Genomic DNA, 21,382 nt, shown 5'->3' on the forward strand with positions numbered 1-21,382 from the left:
ACAACCACCGACCAGTGTTGTCGGGAAGAGGCCCTTGTCCCCATCAACATGAGGAAAAGGTGCTTTGGGGCATGTGGCCTGGTAAGGTTCAGAAGGGGAGGGTGCTCACTCGTCCCCCCCTATCCTGACCTCCAGGCTGCATGCTCAGGTAAGGGTCTGGTATGGATTTTGGGGGCCCCACATCAAATTTATTTTACATTTTGGTGTGGGGTTCCCCTTAAAGTCCATACCGAAGGGCCTGGTATGTACTGGGGGGACCCTACGACATATTTTTCCTTGAATTTTGGAATTCCATACCATATTATTGAATAAGTACATACCCATGCATGCATTTGAAGAGTTAAAATATGGAATAAAGCAAGCTGATGTGCTTTGCCTAATTATGCTTCTGAGTACAATGCACACTTCTGGGAGGTGATGCTGTCGGTGGGATTTGAATTCATGGCTTGAACTTTTGGGGGCAGCAGGGTATACCGCTATGCTACAGAGCTGAGCACTTACCTACAGAGAAAATACATTTACTAATGTTTGATTCAATACAATAATGTTTTGCATTTCAGGCATTAATATTATAGTAACAACCATGCTCGTGCCAATGTGGCATTGGCTAATAGGCATTTGCCTCTTTTCAGCATATGCTGCTGAGTACAATGCAAGCTTTCAGTAGGTGATACCATCTGTGTGATTTTCAGCCATTTGAGCACAATTATATTGAGAACATATGTTTACTAGTGTTTGATGGTGGGACTACTTTATATTCTAGGTATAAAATAGTACTCAGCACAGTGACTTAGGCACCTTTCACACTTGTGCGACCTGAAAGTTGCGAGATTTTAATGCGACTTTAAGCAATGCCTGTGTAATCTTGAGGTCTATGGACACAGGAGTCGCAGGGAAAGACACGCAACTTTCCCATGATTTTGCATCAGCAATTTTGCCGCAATTCCAGGGAATGCCTGTGTAAACTTGAGGTTTATGGACCTCAAATCGCATCAAAGTCAGACCAAAGTAGTACAGGGACTACGTTGAAGTCAGTGTTACTTGAAGTCGCACAGATATGAATGGTACACATTAAAAATCATGGGGTATGACTTGTCATACGACTCTGATGTCCAAAGTCGCACAAGTGTGACTCAGCCCGACTTTGTCAGCGATTTCAGAGACATCAGTGCACTTTCCTGCACAGATGTCTAGTGAAATCACATAGGTCCCAACTGGTCTCCTTTAAGAAGGTGTCCTATGCCTACCTACTTTTGCTAATAGGTGTCCCTTATACCCATCTCAAAAAGTTGGGAGGTAAGAAATCGCCCCCTGAAGTCGCCCAAAGTAGTGCAGGAACTACTTTTGGGAATCGTTGTGGCGTCGCACCAATTCGGACAGGTCCATTGCCATCAATAGGCGCCGATTTGGCCTACAATTTGACATGTCAATTCAGACCTATGTGAACATGGGTGAAGTTGCATAGATATTAGAGCTGCACAGTTCTGGCCAAAATGAGAATCACAATTTTTTTGCTTAGAATAAAAAGATCACGATTCTCGCGACGTAAAATCTTTCACATTATCCAACAAAAAATTGGGCTAACTTTCTTTTTTTTTTTTTTAATTCATTAAAGTACTTTTTTCCAAAAAAAATTGCATTTGAAAGGCGCAAATACAGTGTGACATAAAATATTGTAACAACCACCATTTTATTCTCTAGGGTCTCTACTAAAAAAAATATAATGTTAGGGGGTTTTAAGTAATTTTCTAGCAAAAAAAAACGGAAAATTTATATCAAATACTTACCGTAATTTTCCTTTCCTGATGGACTCCATGGCAGCCTACGTATGGGTTAATCCCGCCTCTCATACCTCATAGGACCCCACTCCCATAAATCTTTGCAACTAGACAGAGACCGTGTTCCGTAACTTAGCCTACTCCAGCAAATGGGAGGGAACTCCTGCTGCCATGGAGTCCATCAGGAAAGGAAAATTACGGTAAGTATTTGATATAAATTTTCCGTTTTCCTGACAGACTCCATGGCAGCCTACGTATGGGAAATAACTAGCCATACACGCCCGGGTGGGCAATTGCTGGTTAAAGAAAAAAAGGTTTAATTGGCACCATCAACAGATAATACGTGCAAACCAAAATTAACCGAAGACAAGGAAGCAGGTTCTACACAATAGTGTGTCATAAAGGTATTAATTGATGACCACGAGGCCGCTTTACAGATCACTTCCGGAGATACATGCCGGGATGCTGCCCAAGATGTAGAAACGCTCCTGGTAGAATGAGCGGTCACTGCCTCCGGAGGAGCCAAACCCTGATGCCGCGTACACACGAGCGGACTTTCTATCCTACTTGGTCCGGCACACTTTCCGACGGACTTTGTCCGCCAGGTGCGCCGGACTTTAAAACGAACGGACTTGCCCACACACGCCGGGATTTTCCGGCGGGCTAAGTCCGCCCGTCTTTCCGACGGACTTTCGCCGGAGTTCCGGCGGACTTTCAGAATGAACGGACTTGCCCACACACGGACAAGTCCGTTCATTTTGAACGTGACTCAGGTGCGACGGGACTAGAAAAGGATGTCAATCTTGCCGCTTTTATCGGCTAGATTGACACCTTGCGAGCCCCGTCGCGGGGCATACCAGGCCCTTAGGTCTGGTATGGATTATAAAGGGGAACCCCGCTACGCCGAAAAAACGGCGTGGGGTCCCCCCTAAAATCCATACCAGACCCCGATCCGAGCACGCAGCCTGGCCGGTCAGGAAAGGGGGTGGGGACGAGCGAGCGCCCCCCCCCCCTCCTGAACCGTACCAGGCCGCATGCCCTCAACATGGGGGGTGGGTGCTTTGGGGGAGGGGGGCGCCCTGCGCCCCCCCCCCCCAAAGCACCTTGTCCCCATGTTGATGAGAACAAGGGCCTCTTCCCGACAACCCTGGCCGTTGGTTGTCGGGGTCTGCGGGCGGGGGCTTATCGGAATCTGGGAGCCCCCTTTAATAAGGGGGCCCCCAGATCCCGGCCCCCCACCCTATGTAAATGAGTATGGGGTACATGGTACCCCTACCCATTTACCTAGGAAAAAAGTGTAAGTAATAAAACACACCACACAGGTTTTTAAAATATTTTATTAAACAGCTCCGGGGGGGGGGTCTTCTTCCGGCTTCGGGGGTCCCTCCGCTTCATCTTCTCCCGGCGTCCGGTTGGTTCTTCTCTGCTCTCCGGCCTCTTCTCCCGGTGTCGCAGGTCTTCGGCCGGCCCCTCCGCTCTCTTCATGTAGCTCTATTGCGAGCGGAGGTCCGGACTTCTGGGCTTCTTGGCTTCTTGGCTTCTCTTCTCTTCTCTTCCCCCAGATGTTGACACGACGCTCTCTCCGGCTGGACTGGTCTCTGAGGGCTGCGTTGTGACTTATATAGGCGGAGACCCCGCCCCCATATGATGTCACAGTCCTTGGGCATGCTGGGACTGTGACGTTTTAGGGGGCGTGGTCGACCACGCCCCCCGACCACGCCCCCTAAAACGTCACAGTCCCAGCATGCCCAGGGACTGTGACATCATATGGGGGCGGGGTCTCCGCCTATATAAGTCACAACGCAGCCCTCAGAAACCAGTCCAGCCGGAGAGAGCGTCGTGTCAACATCTGGGGGAAGAGAAGAGAAGCCAAGCCAAGCCAAGAAGCCAAGAAGCCAAGAAGCCAAGAAGCCCAGAAGTCCGGACCTCCGCTCGCAATAGAGCTACATGAAGAGAGCGGAGGGGCCGGCCGAAGACCTGCGACACCGGGAGAAGAGGCCGGAGAGCGGAGAAGAACCAACCGGACGCCGGGAGAAGATGAAGCGGAGGGACCCCCGAAGCCGGAAGAAGACCCCCGAAGCCGGAGGAAGATCCCCCCCCCGGAGCTGTTTAATAAAATATTTTAAAAACCTGTGTAGTGTGTTTTATTACTTACACTTTTTTCCTAGGTAAATGGGTAGGGGTACCATGTACCCCATACTCATTTACATAGGGTGGGGGGCCGGGATCTGGGGGCCCCCTTATTAAAGGGGGCTCCCAGATTCCGATAAGCCCCCGCCCGCAGACCCCGACAACCAACGGCCAGGGTTGTCGGGAAGAGGCCCTTGTCCTCATCAACATGGGGACAAGGTGCTTTGGGGGGGGGGGGGGGCGCAGGGCGCCCCCCTCCCCCAAAGCACCCACCCCCCATGTTGAGGGCATGCGGCCTGGTACGGTTCAGGAGGGGGGGGGGCGCTCGCTCGTCCCCACCCCCTTTCCTGACCGGCCAGGCTGCGTGCTCGGATCGGGGTCTGGTATGGATTTTAGGGGGACCCCAGGCCGTTTTTTCGGCGTAGCGGGGTTCCCCTTTATAATCCATACCAGACCTAAGGGCCTGGTATGCCCCGCGCTCGCCACAATAGGAAGATTTGTTTTTCCTATTGCAGCGAGCGCGAGATGCAATACCATCCCCTCGTGTCGTATTTGGTCTGTCGGACCAGCCTACACACGAGCGGGCTTTCCGTCGGACCAGCACACACACGAGCGGACTTTCCGCCCGAAACTGAGTCCGACGGAAAGATTTCAAACATGTTTGAAATCTAGGTCCGGCGGGCTTTTGGGAAGAAGTCCGCCGGAAAAGTCCGCCGCCGCCCACACACGGGCGGATTGTCCGGCACACTCTGGTCCGCCGGACCAAGTATGCCGGAAAGTCCGACCGTGTGTACGCGGCATTAGACTTGTAAGCCCACTGAATGGCCTGAACAATCCATGCTGCAATGGTTCTAGAGGAAGCACGCTTTCCCTTGTTTTTACCGTGGAAGAGGACAAACAAGTGATCAGATTGGCGAAAAGAAGCTGTGGCTTCCAAGTATTGCTTCAGAGCTTCTCCGACATCTAGAGGATGAATATTAGAGCCCTCAGAAGACTTGAACGTGGGAAGGACAATTTCCTGATTTTCATGGAAAACAGTTGTTACTTTGGGATTTGAACCTAACATAGGAATCAGGACCACTCGGTCAGGGAAGAACGTAAGGAATGGTTCTTTGAATCCTAAGGAACCGATTTCTGAAACCCTCTTAGCCGATGTTATGGCTACTAAAAAGACCACTTTGAGGGAAAGTTCCTTAACAGATGACTGGTCCACCTGACATATTTCTCTTCCTGCGAAGAAGTCCAGGACAAGAGGAAGATCCCATTTAGAAAATCTTGGTCTCCTTTGAGGTCTAAGTCTTATTGCTCCCCTGAAGAACTGTCTCGTAAGGGGTGCCTGGCCCATGATACACCTGTGAAGGCAGAGATTGCAGAAACTTGGACTCGTAAGGAGCTAACCGACAAAGACAGATCCAGGCCTGTCTGCAGAAAACCCAGAATATCCTGTATCTTTGGGTCAATACAAGAGCCATTAGTGGAGGCCACATAGTCCGCGAATTTTGACCAAATTCTTTGATAGACTTTGTTGGTGCCCGCTCTTCTGGCATTCAACAATGTAGCAATCGCTGAACTTGGACATCCTAGTGCTTCCAGCCTTCCCCTCTCAACCACCAAGCCATCAGATGGAGATGAGATGGGCATGGGTGAAGAGATGTTCCTTGCGACAGGAGATCTGGTCTGGCCGGGAGAGGGACCGGATCCCGGTAACTGAGCTGAACCAGGAGAGGAAACCATGGCCTGTTGGGCCAGAAAGGAACAATCGCCACTACCTCGACTTCTTCCCACCTGAGCCTTGATAGAAACCGAAGGATGACTGGTACCGGGGGAAAGGCGTAGGCCTTGAGGAATCTCCACTGATCCGTCAGGGCATCCACTCCGAAGGCTTGGGGACAGCGACACCTCGTGTAATATTTCTGCAGTTTGAAGTTGCAAGGGGATGCAAACAGATCTACTTCCGGCATCGCTCCCAGAGACAAGACCCAGTTGAACACTTCGGTGTGGAGAGACCATTCGTTGTTGTCCAGGGTGACCCTCGAAAGGAAATCCGCCTGGACATTCTGAATTCCGGGGAGATAAACAGCTGATAAATTTGTCAAATTCGCCTGGGCCCAGGACATGATCGGACTTACTTCTTTCAGTAACGAGAGACTGCGGGTGCCCCCCTGTCTCTTGATGTAAGACACTGCCGTCGTATTGTCCAGTCTCAGGAGAACTGAGGCCCCTGATGTCAGGTGGGAAAAGGCTTGAAGAGCACGGAAGGCAGCTCGAAGCTCCAGGATATTTGAGACTATCCCTTGGGATGGGAAGTCCCATCTGCCTTGGGCTACCTCCGTCAGACAGAGGGCGCCCCAACCTCTGTTGCTTGCATCCGTAGTCACCGTGATCCAGGAGACAGGCGCTATGGAATGGCAATTGAGAAGATTCCCCCGTTGCAGCCACCAGGGGAGACTCTCCCGCATGGAGGTGGTTACTCGTACCAGCTGGTCTCGAGACCCTGGATCCCACTGTTGGAGAAACCCCTTCTGAAAGGGCCGCATCCTCCATTGTGCCCACTTCACCATGGGGGCTGTGGCCACCATGGTGCCTATTATCTTTAGACATTGCGAGGCTCTGAGAAGAGGTGATGATAATGCCAGACGAATTCTTTCCCGAATCACCGGAATTTTCTCCAAAGGCAGAGAGATGGTACTCTCCATGGTGTTGAATTGGGCTCCAAGGAATATTAGAGACTGCGTTGGATCTAGGTGACTCTTCTCCTTGTTCAACAGCCAACCGAACTCTGTTAGGGTAGAGATGACCTGATCTCGATGTGCCAGCAGCTGACCCTTGTCTTGTGAAAGCAGAAGTAGGTCGTCCAAGTAATGGTGTAATCGGATACCTTTGACCCTGATTAATGCTACTACAGCCAATAAGAGCTTCGAAAACACTCGAGGCGATGTTGTAAGCCCGAATGGAAGACATGTGAATTGGAGATGCCTCTGATCTACCGCGAATCGGAGATACCTCTGAAATTCCTGTGCAATCGGCACGTGAAAGTAGGCATCTTTCAGGTCTATGGAGACAAGCCAATCTCCCGGTTGTATCATCTGGCGTATTGTTAGCAGAGTCTCCATCTTGAATCTTTCCTTCTTGATGAAGGAGTTCAGATAAGTCAGGTCGATTACCGGCCTCCAGGACCCATTCTTTTTGAGGACCATGAAAAGGGGGGAGTACACCCCTAGGAATCTCTCTTCTGTTGGTACTTGAATGGCGGCCCCTTGGACTACTAGTGAGTCCGTATATGACAGAAGAACCTGTTTCTTCTCTTCTATGTGAGGAAGAGTTGTAGGAACAAACCGGTGTATGGGTGGGTTGCTGAACACCCAGGTATGACCCGAAGAGACCGTTTTGACGGTCCAGAAATCCCGAATCGAGGCTGCCCAGACGTGCTGGAAACGGAGTAAACGAGCCCCGACTCGCTCCGTCTGGACAGGCTCTATATCAAAAGGACTTCGCAGCCTCACGTCCTCCAGAAGAGGCTGACTTTGAGGACTTCTGCCCTGAAGGTTGATTTCTCCTCCAGTTTTTTCTGAAATCACGGCCAGGTCTGTAGCGGCGTGCATCCCTCGCACGCTCCTGATCTTGTTTGGGATAAGTTTTCCTCTGACCAAAAAGGCGGCGATCCTGGGGTAAGAACCCTGATTTACCCCCTGTAGCACGGGTAATGGCAGAATCCAGTTTATTCCCAAAGAGGGAGGAACCCTCAAAAGGGAATTTTACACCATGCCTGTTTAGAGGCAGGATCTGCAACCCACGGGCGCAACCACAAGGCGCGCTTCGCCGTTACCGAGGAAAGCATGACACGTGCCACAAGGCGGATAATATCCAGGGATGCTTCCCCCAGAAAGGCTGATGCCAGCTTCAGCTCATGTACCGGTGAGTTCTTGAGCAACTCCTCAGAGATCCTCCCCAATACTGCATCCATATCATCCGTCCATGCTTCCATAGCTTTAGACAAAGCTGCAAGGGCCAGGGCTGGTTTACAAGCCATGCCTGCCGTAATATAAATGCGTTTGAGGTCAGTGTCGATCTTCCTCTCCAAACCATCTTTAAAAGAAACGGTGTCTTCCAGAGGAAGCGTGACATGCTTCACTAACCTCATTAAGGCCGCATCAATGAGGGGTGCAGCTTCCAGATGCTTTACCTCCTCACTTTTGAATGGGTACATTTTCGCTATCTTGGAAATCAGTGAGTTCTTCCTCTCAACTTTACTCCATTCATCTGAAATAATTTCCCCAAGTTCACCCAGGAAGGGGAAATTTGGGCGTTCTTTCCTGAGCTGTTTGAAGTACTTCCTCTGTTTAGAGGGGGCTTCTACTGGCTCCTCCCATCTCAATGCGCTTTTAACCGCTTTAACCATCTGTGGAACCAAGGAAAAATCGAAGCCTGTACTGGAGTCTTCCACATCCGCTTCGCTGTCCGAAGAACCACTCAAGGAGAGACTTCGTCGAGAGGGACCTGGGACCTCAGGGACAACCCTGTCAGGAACTGGTGGAGGAGCAGCAGGAGGGCTGGATGTACGAACGGGATCTGTCCTGTTCAAAGACTCTTGAACCACTCTTCTAACCAGAGCCTCCACCTGTTGGTCTCCAGCTCCTCGTTCTTTAACAGCTCGAGTATAGCATAGCTCACAGAGAGATTTACCCTCTGGGACCTGAGCTCTACATCCCCAGCATGCCTTCTTATCAGAGCGGCTGGAATGGCGGTGAGAATGGCGACTAGACGTGGACCGTCTGGAGGATGATCTAGGACGTCTAGAGCTTGACGTAGAGTGACGGTTTTGTGATCTAGATTTGTCACTAGCTTCACGTGCTGAAGAACGGTGTTCAGACCTAGAAGGGCTGAGGGAAAAAACAGAGTCAACATGCACCTGACAATAAAACCCAAAACAAAAAACAGGCAGAGGGAAAATTAATTCCATCCTACCTGCCGAGTAAGGGTTGGCCACTGGGGGGCGGTGACACATCCATAGCAAACAACTGACCAGCAAGACACTGAAAGCAATCAAGACAGTATATAAGAAACTGATGGTTTAGCAATTAGGAAGAAACCATAGGCAGGCAGTGCAGCATAACTCTTACCTTGACCAGTCAAGATATGTGCTCAGGGAATCAGCTGCTGAAGCATGAAAGCATCCCAAGAAATAGCTGAATCTGACAGCTATTTAAATCTGCCGCCCAGGATGATGTCATCGCGCTCACAGCGAACCCACGCTGTGTACGACGCCGCCCCATAGACACCGCGCGCATGCGCGACCGCCGCCATCTTGTCCGGACCGCGCACGTGCAACCAAGCCTCGATTTCGATCGCGGCTCGCGCATGCGCAGAAGGGCCAAGAAGCGGCGGACTGGAACGCAGATGCGTCCCAGCCGCCATGACCAGGAAAGCTACAGGGACAGACAACAAACAAATACAGGCTGCCATGTAATAGGAAAAACAGTATACATCACCACCACGGCACCGATTCGATCCGGCCTGGGACTGGGAGCCATTGCTCATACTGCACGACCAGGGCATTTTCATGAAGGGGCCTCCCGCTAATAGCTGGGACGAATGGCCATGTTGCCGCTTGCCTGCCAATGGCCGGCTATTAAGCTCTTCAAGGCATCGCAATAATTGCCCATGTCCACCCTGCTAATAGCTAAGGTAAATGGACTCCAGAAAAGGACACCGCCAGAACCGTCATCTTCGCGTGCAAACCGCCAGGACTGGACCGACCATTGTTTTAAGGTAAGACTACCTTGGTCCTAGGAGGAGGACAAAAAAGGAACACGGTCTCTGTCTAGTTGCAAAGATTTATGGGAGTGGGGTCCTATGAGGTATGAGAGGCGGGATTAACCCATACGTAGGCTGCCATGGAGTCTGTCAGGAAAAATGATTTTAACCTGAAACCAACAAATGTCAGAAAAATGTTTAGTGTTTAAGTAGTTAAACTTTCCTCACTTACACAGAATTCTATTTAATTGACAAATTGTTACAAGGTTTCTAGTTAAGTTCACTGATAAAGAATGTTCTAATTCTTGGCAGACTTCCTGGTTTTTTGGCTGTGGCTTCAGAAGAGCAGAGAGAGTTCTTTGCATAGCAAGAATCGTGAAACTCTTTTTTCAAGATCGTAAAGGGGAAAAAAATCACGATGACGATTAATCGTTCAGCTTTAATAAATATGCATGGAAATCAAGGAGGACAACTTTTCATGTGACTCTGAGGTCCAAAGCTCCATGAAAAGTCACCCAAGTGTGAAAGTAACCTAATGCGATTAATTGATAACACCTTTGAATAAGGCCCCATTTGCACTTGTGCGACCTTAAAATTGCACAGCTTTGTCATGACTTGAAGCAATGTCTGTGTAATCTTGTGGTGTATGGACCTCAAATTGCATCAAAGTCAAACCAAGGTAGTGCAGGGACGAATTTGCTACACCTTCAGGATGCACAAGTGACAATAGGGCCAAATTCAAAGGTGTTATCCTTGAATCTCATTCACACTGCTGCGACCTGAAAGTCAAACTATTTTGCTGCCACTTTGCCGCTGCAACTTGGCCCTAACTTCTGGGAATGCCTGTGTAATATTGTACCCGATATACCTCAAGTCACACCAAAGTAGTACAGGGACTACTTTGAAGTTGGTGCGACTTAAAGTAGCACAGATATGAATGGTTGTCATTGAGAATCATGGGGTACAACTTGTCATGCAACTCAGAGGTCCAAATTTGCTGGAAAATTCGCCCAGCTGTGAAACAAGTCATATATATTTTAATAAAAGGAGCTCTCATTTATATTTGCACAGTCCTTACTGATTTACATCAGCAGAACAAATGCAGGAAGTGATGTGTGCACATGGGACGGAAGCAAATGTGTGGTGATGCCAAACAAATCAATGAACCCCACCCACACCAAATCTAACTATGACATCCACCCCTGCATTGATTAAGTACAAGTACATATCCTACACTTACCCGGCCAATAAGCAGCGCCTCCTCTCTGCTATTAGCGCTAATTCGCGCTAAATTGCCGCGAATCAGCGATAATTCGCGGCAATTTGCGCGAATTAGCGCCATAGCGCTATAGTAAATGATCCCCATAACGGCTAATACACAATTAGGAAGGAATATGTGGATACCACCACATAATAGGACATTGGGAGAAAATACACACACATTGACAGGGATGGTATTAAAAATTTGGGATGCACTACACAAGAAAAATAAATGGAAATATAACTCACCATTGATGGCACTAAAGGAAAATAATTTATTATTAACTGGATTAAAAAAGAAAACGCACAACTACGTGATATAATACAAGGGGGAAAAATTTGCACTTTACAAGAATTAAAAATAAAAAAAGATATACTGGAGATTAATGAATGGAGGTATTTTCAGCTCAAACACTTCATAGCAGCACTTCCGCACCCAATAAGAGAAGGAGAAGCACTTACATTGATACAGCGATTATGTACTATCGAAAAAACAAGTGGAAATATTTCTAGGATATATAAAACCTTGATAGAAGGGGAAGATCTGGAAATTCCAACATTTATAAAAAATTGGGAGAGGCAATTTGGGAAACGAGGAAAGTACCAAGAAGTAGGAAAAATTCTGAAACCAGTACATGGATCATGAGTAAATATTGGGATGGTGGAAATGAATTATAAGTGCATAACCTGGTGGTATAGAACCCCAGAAATACTAGGGAAATATCAAATAGGACAAACTATTGCGGGGCTGTAAACAAACGGGAACCATGGCCCATATATGGTGGGGGTGCCCTAAAATTAGAACGTACTGGAAGGAAATACTAAGTTATATCAAGGAAATTACTAATATAGATATAGAGGAACCATGGACATGTCTATTTCATGGGGTAGATATCCTGACAAAAGAATATAGAAACTCAATGATTGTACATATGATGAACGCTGCAAAAAGCTTGATACCGAGGAAATGGAAGGAAGTAGAGAGTCCAAAAATCAGAGAGTGGTTTGAGAAAATAGAAGAGATATATAACATGGAATTTCTAAGACAGAGCCATGAGGATACTAGAGAGGGATTCATTAAGAGATGGGAGAAGTGGAAAAAGTTTAAATTAACAAAGTAATACAGTGAGATTAATGCCGCGTACACACGATCCGACTTTCTGGCATACTTGGTCCGCCAGACTTTCCGACGGACTTTGTCCGCCAGGTGCACCGGACTTTAAAACGGACAGACTTGCCCACACACGAACGGACTTTCCGGCGGGCTAGGTCCGCCCGTCTTTCCGACGGACTTTTGCCGGAGTTACGGCGGACTTTCAGAATGAACGGACTTGCCCACACATGGACAAGTCCGTTCATTTTGAACGTGACTCAGGTCCGACGGGACTAGAAAAGGAAGTCAATCTTGCCGCTTTTATCGGCGAGATTGACACCTTGCAAGCCCCGTCGCGGGTCATACCAGGCCCTTAGGTCTGGTATGGGTTATAAAGGGAACCCCCTATGCCGAAAAAACGGCTTGTTGTCCCCCCTAAAATCCATACCAGACCCCGATCCGAGCACGCAGCCTGGCCAGTCAGGAAAGGGGGTGGGGACGAGCGAGCGCCCCCCCTCCTGAACCGTACCAGGCCGCATGCCCTCAACATGGGGGGTGGGTGCTTTGGGGGAGGGGGCGCCCTGCGGGGCCCCCCCACCCCAAAGCACTTTGTCCCCATGTTGATGAGGACAAGGGCCTCTTCCCGACAACCCTGGCCGTTGGTTGTCGGGGTCTGTGGGTGGGGGGCTTATCGGAATCCGGGAGCCCCCTCCGGCTCCTCCGCTGTCTTCATGCCGCTCTTTTGCCAGCGGAGGTCCGGACTTCTGGGCTTCTTGTCTTCTTCCCTCTCCTCTTCTCCAGATGTTGACACGACGCTCTCTCCGGCTGGACTGCTCTCTGAGCGCTCCGTTGTGACATATATAGGCGGAGATCCCGCCCCTTATGACGTCACAGTCCCTGGGCATGCTGGGACTGTGACGTTTTAGGGGGCGTGGTCAACATCACCCGGTGACCACGCCCCCTAAAACATCACAGTCCCAGCATGCCCAGGGACTGTGACGTCATAAGGGGGCCGGAGGGACCCCCGAAGCCAGAAGAAGACCCCCGAAGCCGGAGGAAGACCCCCCCGGAGCTGTTTAATAAATTATTTTAAAAACCTGTGTAGTGTGTTTTATTATTGACACTTTTTCCCAGGTGAATGGGTAGGGGTATCATGTACCCCATACTCATTCACATAGGGTGGGGGGCCGGGATCTGGGGGCCCTCTTATAGGGGGCTCCCGGATTCCGATAAGCCCCCCGCCTGCAGACCCTGACAACCAATAGCCAGGGTTGTCGGGAAGAGGCCCTTGTCCTCATCAACATGGGGACAAGGTGCTTTGGGGTGGGGAGGCCCCGCAGGGTACCCCCTCCCCCAAAGCACCCACCCCCCATGTTGAGGGCATGCGGCCTGGTACGGTTCAGGAGGGGGGGGGGCGCTCGCTCCTCCCCACCCCCTTTCCTGACCAGCCGGGCTGTGTGCTCGGATCGGGGTCTGGTATGGATTTTAGGGGGGACCCCACGCCATTTTTTCGGCGTAGGGGGTTCCCTTTAAAATCCATACCAGACCTAAGGGCCTGGTATGCTCCGCACTCGCCGCAATAGGAAGATTTGTTTTTCCTATTGCAGCGAGCACGAAATGCAATACCCTCCCCTTGCGTCGTATCTGGTCCGTTGGACCAGCATACAGACGAGCGGGCTTTCCGTCGGACCAGCACACAGACGAGCGGACTTTCCGTCAGAAACTGAGTCCGACGAAAAGATTTAAAACATGTTTCAAATCTAGGTCCGCCGGAGCCTACACACGGTCGGATTGTCTGGCGGACTCTGGTCCGCCGGACCAAGTATGCCGGAAAGTCCGCTCCGTGTGTACGCGGCATAAGATTACCTAGAGAAGAGGAGAAAAAAGGGTCTGAGAATGGGGTGGGGGGAAGGAGGGTAAGGGTAGATAAAGGTTTGGAAACAAAATTTTGTAATGTATATCCCTATTGAGTAGGGAAAATGTTTTACTTTTTTGTGTATAATAAATTTTGATAAAATAAAGAATAAAAAAAAAAAAAAAGGGAAGACATTAGCGAATATTAATTCACTAAAAAATTTAAATCCATGCACCCGGCGCCCTGCATGTAGATTAGGGGCCCATGGATAAGAGGGGTGGTGCCCCTGCGCCCCGTATGAGCGGCTGCCACTAGCTGTTTCGCAGACACAGTGAAGTGATTAAAAATGTGGGCCTGGGCAAAAGAGCACTTGCTAAATGCTTGCTGTTAGTACACTATCATACAAATGGACTGGACACATAACTACAATGCAGGTGTTAATAATATTGAATGGAATTCTTTTCTAATTTAATCCTTTCCAATAGGGATAAGCCCGATGTTCGAGTCGAACGTAAGTTCGACTCGAACATCGGGTGTTTGCCTGTTCCCCAAATAGCGAACAATTTGGGGTGTTCGTGGCAAATACGAAAGACGCAGAACGCCCTTTAAAAGTCTATGGGAGAAATCAAAAGTGCTAATTTTAAAGGCTTATATGCACGGTATTGTCCTAAAAAGTATTTGGGGACCTGGGTCCTGCCCCAGGGGACATGTATCAATGCAAAAAAAAGTTTTAAAAATGGCCATTTTTTCAGTAGCAGTGATTTTAATAATGCTTAAAGTGAAACAATAAAAGTGAAATATCCCTTTAAATTTCATACCTGGGGGGTCTCTATAGTATGCCTGTAAAGTGGTGCATGTTTCCCGTGTTTAGAACAGTCCGAGAGCAAAATGACATTTCTAAAGGAAAAAAAGTCATTTAAAAGTACTCACGGCTATAATGATTTGTCAGTCCCAGCAATACACATAAAAGTCATTGAAAAAAACGGCATGGGATTCCCCCACAGTCCATTACCAGACCCTTCGGGTCTGGTATGAATATTAAGGGGAACCCCGAACCCAAATTTAAAAAAAAAATGCGTGGGGGTCGCCCCAAATTCCATACCAGGCCCTTCAGGTCTGGTATGGATTTTAAGGGGAAACCCCCAAAAATGTTTTAAAAAATGGTGTGGGGTCCCCCCAAAAATCCATGCCAGACCCTTATCTGAGCACACAACCTGGCAGGCCGCAGGTAAAGGGGGGGACGAGAGAGTGCCCACCCCTCCTGAACCGTACCAGGCCACATGCCCTCAATATGGGGAGGGTACGGTTACGTAACCGAGTGACCCCGCCCCCTCTGACACTACGGGAAAGCCATAGGGATGTCCCCGTGCGTCGGAGGGAGGCATGGTCACCCGGTGACGTCATCGTGTGGCCCCGCCCTCAGTTATAAAAGAGCTGTCACCTGAGAGGCCAGTCATTATGGCGGGTGCCTCCCATGGAGACAGATCAGTGGTGGTGTGCGGATTTTTTTTCTTTTTCGGTCCTTCGGAGCGGGGACTGAATGGACTTTGTGGGACACTTTTATTTTTTTATTTTTTAATAAAGGACTTGTCCCAAGCCGTGTCTTGTGTTTTTTTTACCATTTTCACACATTTTTTGTGAAATGGGGGGGCGGGATCTGGGGGTCCCCTTGTTAAAATCTATGGGACACGAACATGAAAGATCAAAAGTGCTAATTTTAAAGGCTTATATGCAAGTTATTGTCATAAAAAGTGTTTGGGGACCTGGGTCCTGCCCCAGGGGACATGTATCAATGTAAAAAAAAGTTTGCGTGTTCAAACAAACTTTTTGCCTGTTCACATGTTCTACTGCGAACCGAAACGGGGGTGTTCGGCTCATCCCTATTTTCCAAATATTCAGTTGAGGAAATACTCCTTGATGACTTGTTATTAGAGTATAGTGAGATCTCTAGTGTGGATATAAGGGGGAAAGGCCATCCTAGGTTAAATTTTATGGCAAGGCTGCCTGTTTTTTACAGAATATGTCGACCCAAAATTTCATATTCCTGGTGTGCGCCTGCTGTACTATATAGTTGTGTGAAAATGTATCCTATTTTCTATATATTGCTCCTTTTTTGTGAAATACCTGGTGATCCTGCCAATCCCTCTGCTTTCCTATTAAAAACTGTATCACACTAAGCAAGAGAATACACCCTTGTCAGTTTTATAGCTGTGTTGAGCTCTCAGCCTGCTCTCTACCAATGATCAGACTTGTGCTGACACGCTAGCCCCCCCCCCCCACTGTGCTGCTGTCTCTTTCCCCCTAGCTCTCTAAGGTCCTTATGCAGCTGAGAACAGAGGTTACGTTATCACTCATAAAAAAAGGGGGGAAAATTTATTTATAATGTCTTATACATGTATACACAAATGTTTTTCCTTTCATTTCAGGTGAGGGTTTACATATACTTTAATGGGTGGGAAAAGTGTGCATAAAGCATTGATGTTTATATTTTGATACATTTTAATAAAAGTACCTTTTTAAGGAAATATCTTGTAATGATCCCTAACTATCACCTATTTGGTTTCCATACATTTCATAAACAATTACTGGATGAAGGGACCTGCCCTAAGTGGGAATGGGATTCCCTTATTTAAAAAAATAAGAGGTTCCTTGTTCCACAGATTGTATTATTTAGATATCATTCTCATCTAACCTGTCTCACAGTGGTTATAGGATAGAGCTGCCTCTAGGTCTAGGTCTGAAAGATTGCCATGAAAAACATGGCAATGAAAGAAAGTATGTTTAGATAAAAGAAGAATGATGTGGTACTCAGTTTGTTACCTTAGGCAATTAAACTAATATAGCTGTGACTATTTTTCTGTTTTCTTTATTGTATGACATGTCTTATAGATTTTTTTTCCTTTAGGGATGCCCATAAAACAACACAGCCTGGTGCAGGACTCGTACACTGCAGAAGTAAATGAAAGAGGCAGACGAGATAAGGGCAACAACCAACACTGGTATGGAAGGAAGACCGATGACTTAGGTAATTATTGATTCCTGCCAATATAGAGCCACAATATTTCCTAAAGGCTGATTACTTTTTTTATTTGGTTAATAATGTTTTTTTCTTGTAAAATCTATTGGAAGCATGTAAAAGGTTACAGATATGTCCTAGCAGGTATAGCTTGGCTTGTCTTACTGTTTAGGGCAACTCCCACATTTGCACTTGAAAACCTAAGGTGAAATATAAGTGTAGCACTACCCCCCGAAAGAGCTGCTGCATTTTGGACCTCCCCCCCCCCCCCACACAGCACCTACAGCCAGGCAACAGGAATTTGCCACACTCTCAAACATGGCTCAAGAAAACAGTCTAGGGGTTTTAGTTTAGGTGAACTTGGATAGGCGTTGGGGTATACGGGATACCCAGAACTGAAAGAACTGTAAACTTCCAACAGCAAATGAGGATCTGCTAATGTCTCTGGCTACTCTAATCCAAACGGTAAAACTGAACTGCAACAGTGGGAGTGATAGTGCAGTAATAGCAAAGCAACAAAGGTCAAAGCAAAAGTATATGGAAGAAGCAGCACCTGGCTGCTCCAGACCCAAAGTAGAGACATGATGGGATGCTCCTGGCTGACTCGCTCTGCACTTAAGCTTCCCCCTGGTCCCAGACATGTGGGGTATTGCACTTCACTGTCCTCTCTTTTCTTTGGGTGTATGGCTGGCTTGTACTCGCTTAGTCCCTTTTTGAAGGATTCCCAAGATCCAGAGTGGCTGCAGTCTTGGCCTTTCTGCTGAACAGGCTGTACTGATTTTTGCTTGGTGTTCACAGCTAAGCCTAGCTGTGACGTAGACTAGGTGAGGTTATGAAGCTTTCTCTCTCTCTCTCTCTCTCTCTCTCTCTCTCTCCTTGCTCCTGCTCCCTCTCTTCTTGCCCCAGGGGGCAGAACCCCCCAGCACAGGGGTCACCTTCAGACAGCTGGACCCTGGCCTCTGCTTCCAGACTGCCAGGTTTCTGAGTATTTATGGGTTGTCTCCCCACCTTCTGAGCCCTGTCTTCCAGAGAGTTCCAGAAGACAGGTAACAGAACCCCAGCCTTTGAAGCACTGCCCAGTCTCCTAAACAAATAAATACATGCTCCACTGCCTACAGGGTAGACAAACTAAATTTACCTACTCTAGCAACAGTGAGGGTGCTACATAAGCAATGGCTTTAGTATCGAGTTGGCCCACCCTTAGCAGCTGTAACAGCTTTAACTTTTCTGGGAAGGCTGTCCACAAAGTTTAGGAGTGTGTCTATAGGAATGTTTGACCATTCTTCCAGAAGCGTATTTGTGAGGTCTGGCACTAATGTTGGACGGGAAAGACCTGGCTCGCAGTCTTCGCTCTAATTCATCCCAAAGGTGTTCTATCGGGTTGAGGTCAGGACTCTGTGCAGGCAAGTCAAGTTCCTCCACCCCAAACTTGCTCATCCATATCTTTATGGACCTTGCTTTGTGCACTGGTCTAAATCATTCGGTGGAGGGGGGATCATGGTGTGGGGTTGGGCTTGGCCCCCTAATTCCAGTGAAGGGCGCTCTTAAGGCGTCAGCATTTCAAAACATTTTAGACAATTTCATGCCCCCAACCTTGTGGGAACAGTTTGGGGATATATATATATATATATATATATATATATATATATATATATATATATATATATATATATATTAGGACTGTGCCTTTGTTTAGACTAGTGAAAGAATTCAGGTGCCTCTGATGGCCTTGGTCATGGCCTTAGCTTAGGTGGCTTTCCAACATGTCTATGCTTGATCAACATAAGCAATACAAGCAGGTCCTGAAAGATCCAAAAATATGTTCCAAAAAATATAAATGTACCTATTTGGGATGTGACTATATTGTTATAGTAATATGATGATACATTTATAATTTTGTTTTCACTTTATGTCTGTTCTATGATCATGAACCTAAATTTTAATTTGTAATTCAGACCGTAGTATTTGTGTTAAAGGAACATTCTTTCTAATTGTGGTTGATGCCAACACTGACCTGCATCCTGTACTTTTCCCAGGCAGGTGGCATGAGAGCAATTTTAGATACATGGCTCTAAAGAAGTGTCTAGAACAGAGGGAGGCTGAGGGGAAGAAATAACTATCAATAAAACAGCTTGTATGACAATATGGCTCCTGTTTTGTAATGTTTTAGATTCTAATGTCTTTCTTTACTTTTTTTCATACTCTACAAATAAATCATCATGTATTTTAACTGAAGCTGTCTGTTTGTGATACTGGAAAATATACAATTTATTTGAAAATGACTGTTTACCATGTGGGCGAGTACCTTGTTATTGAAAACCTGAGTAAAAATAGACTAGGAAAATGTTAGATTTTCTCTTTACAAAAGACTTATGTGCAAAAACAAATTAAAATAGTCAAAATGGTTTTGGCTTAAATAGTGATTTATTTAAGGACCACAAACCCAAAAATGGTCAAGGCTTATGTAAAGGGCTTATGCCTAGCTGAATGCCGCTTAGGTTGCCAAAAGTTTTATGCCTACAGGCTCCAGTGATAAAATTCTAGCCCCCCGACAGAGTCCTTTATTTTATTTCCCCATTTTATTTAGCCATGCTGGGCAAAGCAAAAGGTTCGCTTTAATGACCCCGCTTCAGAAGTTCACACTCACCTTTCATACACTCCCTCGCTGTTCTGTTCAGCTGATGAGAGCAAGAAAAAAAGGGAGATCTGTGAAAGCTCTGAGTCAAACTAATCAGAGTTTTTTACAATGCTGGGGACTCTTTCTATGGTTCCATGTGACAGTCCTGGACCAATTATCTTGCAGCAACAAAGTCACATAAAAGGAAAGTGGAGGGAATCCCATACCCTATCCATCCTCATAAATACTGGATAATTTAGAGGAGCTGGGGAGCACAGAAAAGGTGAGCATGCTGCTAGAAAGGAAGACATGGGCAAAGTACAGCTATTCTTTACATCCACGGTAAAGTTATCTGATTTACTAAGCAGATGTCTCCTAAGTTTTATGTCACTCATGTCTCATCTTGTTATGTAAGCTCTTTGGTCACAACAACTAATGAAGAGAAACAACATTGCCAAGATCCTGGAGAGTCAACAGAAAACTTCACTTGTTTTTCCATTGCATATCCACCCTACAGTCCTCCACCTCCAGGATGATCCTCCAGCTCCAGCTCCAAAAGCCAATAAGCCAAGGAAACCCAAACAGGCTAAAGCCAAGAAACCCAAAGCACCAACTCCTCCAGTTATACAACCTGATCAAGATGATGATTTCTGGGATTTCTATGACAAGCCCATTCCATGATGTCTTGTAGCCATAAAACCAGGGACCTGAAAAAGAGAAGCACTAAATTGCCACTTCCGTAAATTGGGGAGAAAAAAGGGGGAGTGCTACTAAGAGTACTACCAAAAGGTCGGACTTTGTAGGCCAGGAAACAATGGAGAGATGACAAAAAATATTCATCACATTTATTGAAAAATACAAAAAATAAACATAATATTCAAAAGGAGGATAAAAACATGATATCCATGCATATGTTACATTTTGTACAGTGATCCCTTGTGCGTCTACGCGTTTCGCTGGGCAGGAGAGACCTTAAATCCAAAAATGTAGAGAGCCAGCAAAGCAATAGTATATAAGGTCCAATATATATATACAGGGAACAAACCCTTAATAGGACTGAGCATGACTAGTGGCTGATAGAGCCTATACTAGCATGCTATACATGGAAGATAAGGCATACGGACGTGCCCCTGGGAGACAGCCGAGTGTGCATCACTCAGCTGTCTCCCAGGGGCACGTCCATATGCCTTATTTTCCATGTATAGCATGCAAGTTTAGGCTCTATCCGCCACTAGCATTGCTCAGTCCTATTAAGGGTTTGTTCCTTGTATATATATTGGACTTATATACTATTGCTTTGCTGGCTGTCTACATTTTTGGATTTAAGGTCTCCTACACCTGTTCAAACACCTGAAACTTATTCACTATTCATTCTTTTGGGAAAAATTCTCCTGCCTACTTGAGCTCTACATATTCCTGAACTTCCCATTAAAGGTCTTGTAAGCATTTTCCAATCTAAGAGAGTGATATTTGTTCTTTTGTCTCTTACTTGTTACGCCTTTGAACCTTGGTCGTGTCCTGAAGAAGCCTAACAGCGAGATGCATAGACGCACAAGGGCTCACTGTACAAACTGTAACATATGCATGGATACCATGTTTTTATCCTCCTTTTGAATATTGTGTTTATTTTTTGTATTTTTCAATAAATGTGATGAACAATATTTTTTGTCATCTCTCCATTGTTTCCTGGCCTACAGAGTCCGACCTTTTGGTAGTACTCTTAGTAGCACTCCCCCTTTCAAAACCAGGGACCATTTTGAGATACAAAAAACAGATAGTGATGTAATGGTTTGGAAGTCCTTCCGTCACTCCTGTTATAAGACATGGGAATGTGTATGTGTACTGTGTGTACATGTGTGAAGCACTATTAAGAAATAGT

At 46.9% G+C, this 21,382-nt stretch overlaps 1 protein-coding gene across 1 annotated transcript in view; it reads left to right on the forward strand.

Annotated features, from left to right (window-relative positions):
* Positions 1 to 20,281, forward strand: part of CIMIP4 (ciliary microtubule inner protein 4) — an 86,715-nt gene extending 66,434 nt beyond the window's left edge. The window contains exons 4-5 of the mRNA XM_073591390.1: positions 16,776 to 16,895; positions 19,919 to 20,281. Of these exons, the coding sequence (XP_073447491.1) occupies positions 16,776 to 16,895; positions 19,919 to 20,184 (386 nt within the window). The 3' untranslated portion in view covers positions 20,185 to 20,281. The remainder of the gene's footprint in view (positions 1 to 16,775; positions 16,896 to 19,918) is intronic.
* Positions 20,282 to 21,382: the final 1,101 nt, after the last annotated feature.

Source organism: Aquarana catesbeiana, linkage group LG07, assembly GCF_042186555.1.
Source record: "Aquarana catesbeiana isolate 2022-GZ linkage group LG07, ASM4218655v1, whole genome shotgun sequence".
Lineage (NCBI taxonomy): Eukaryota > Metazoa > Chordata > Amphibia > Anura > Ranidae > Aquarana > Aquarana catesbeiana.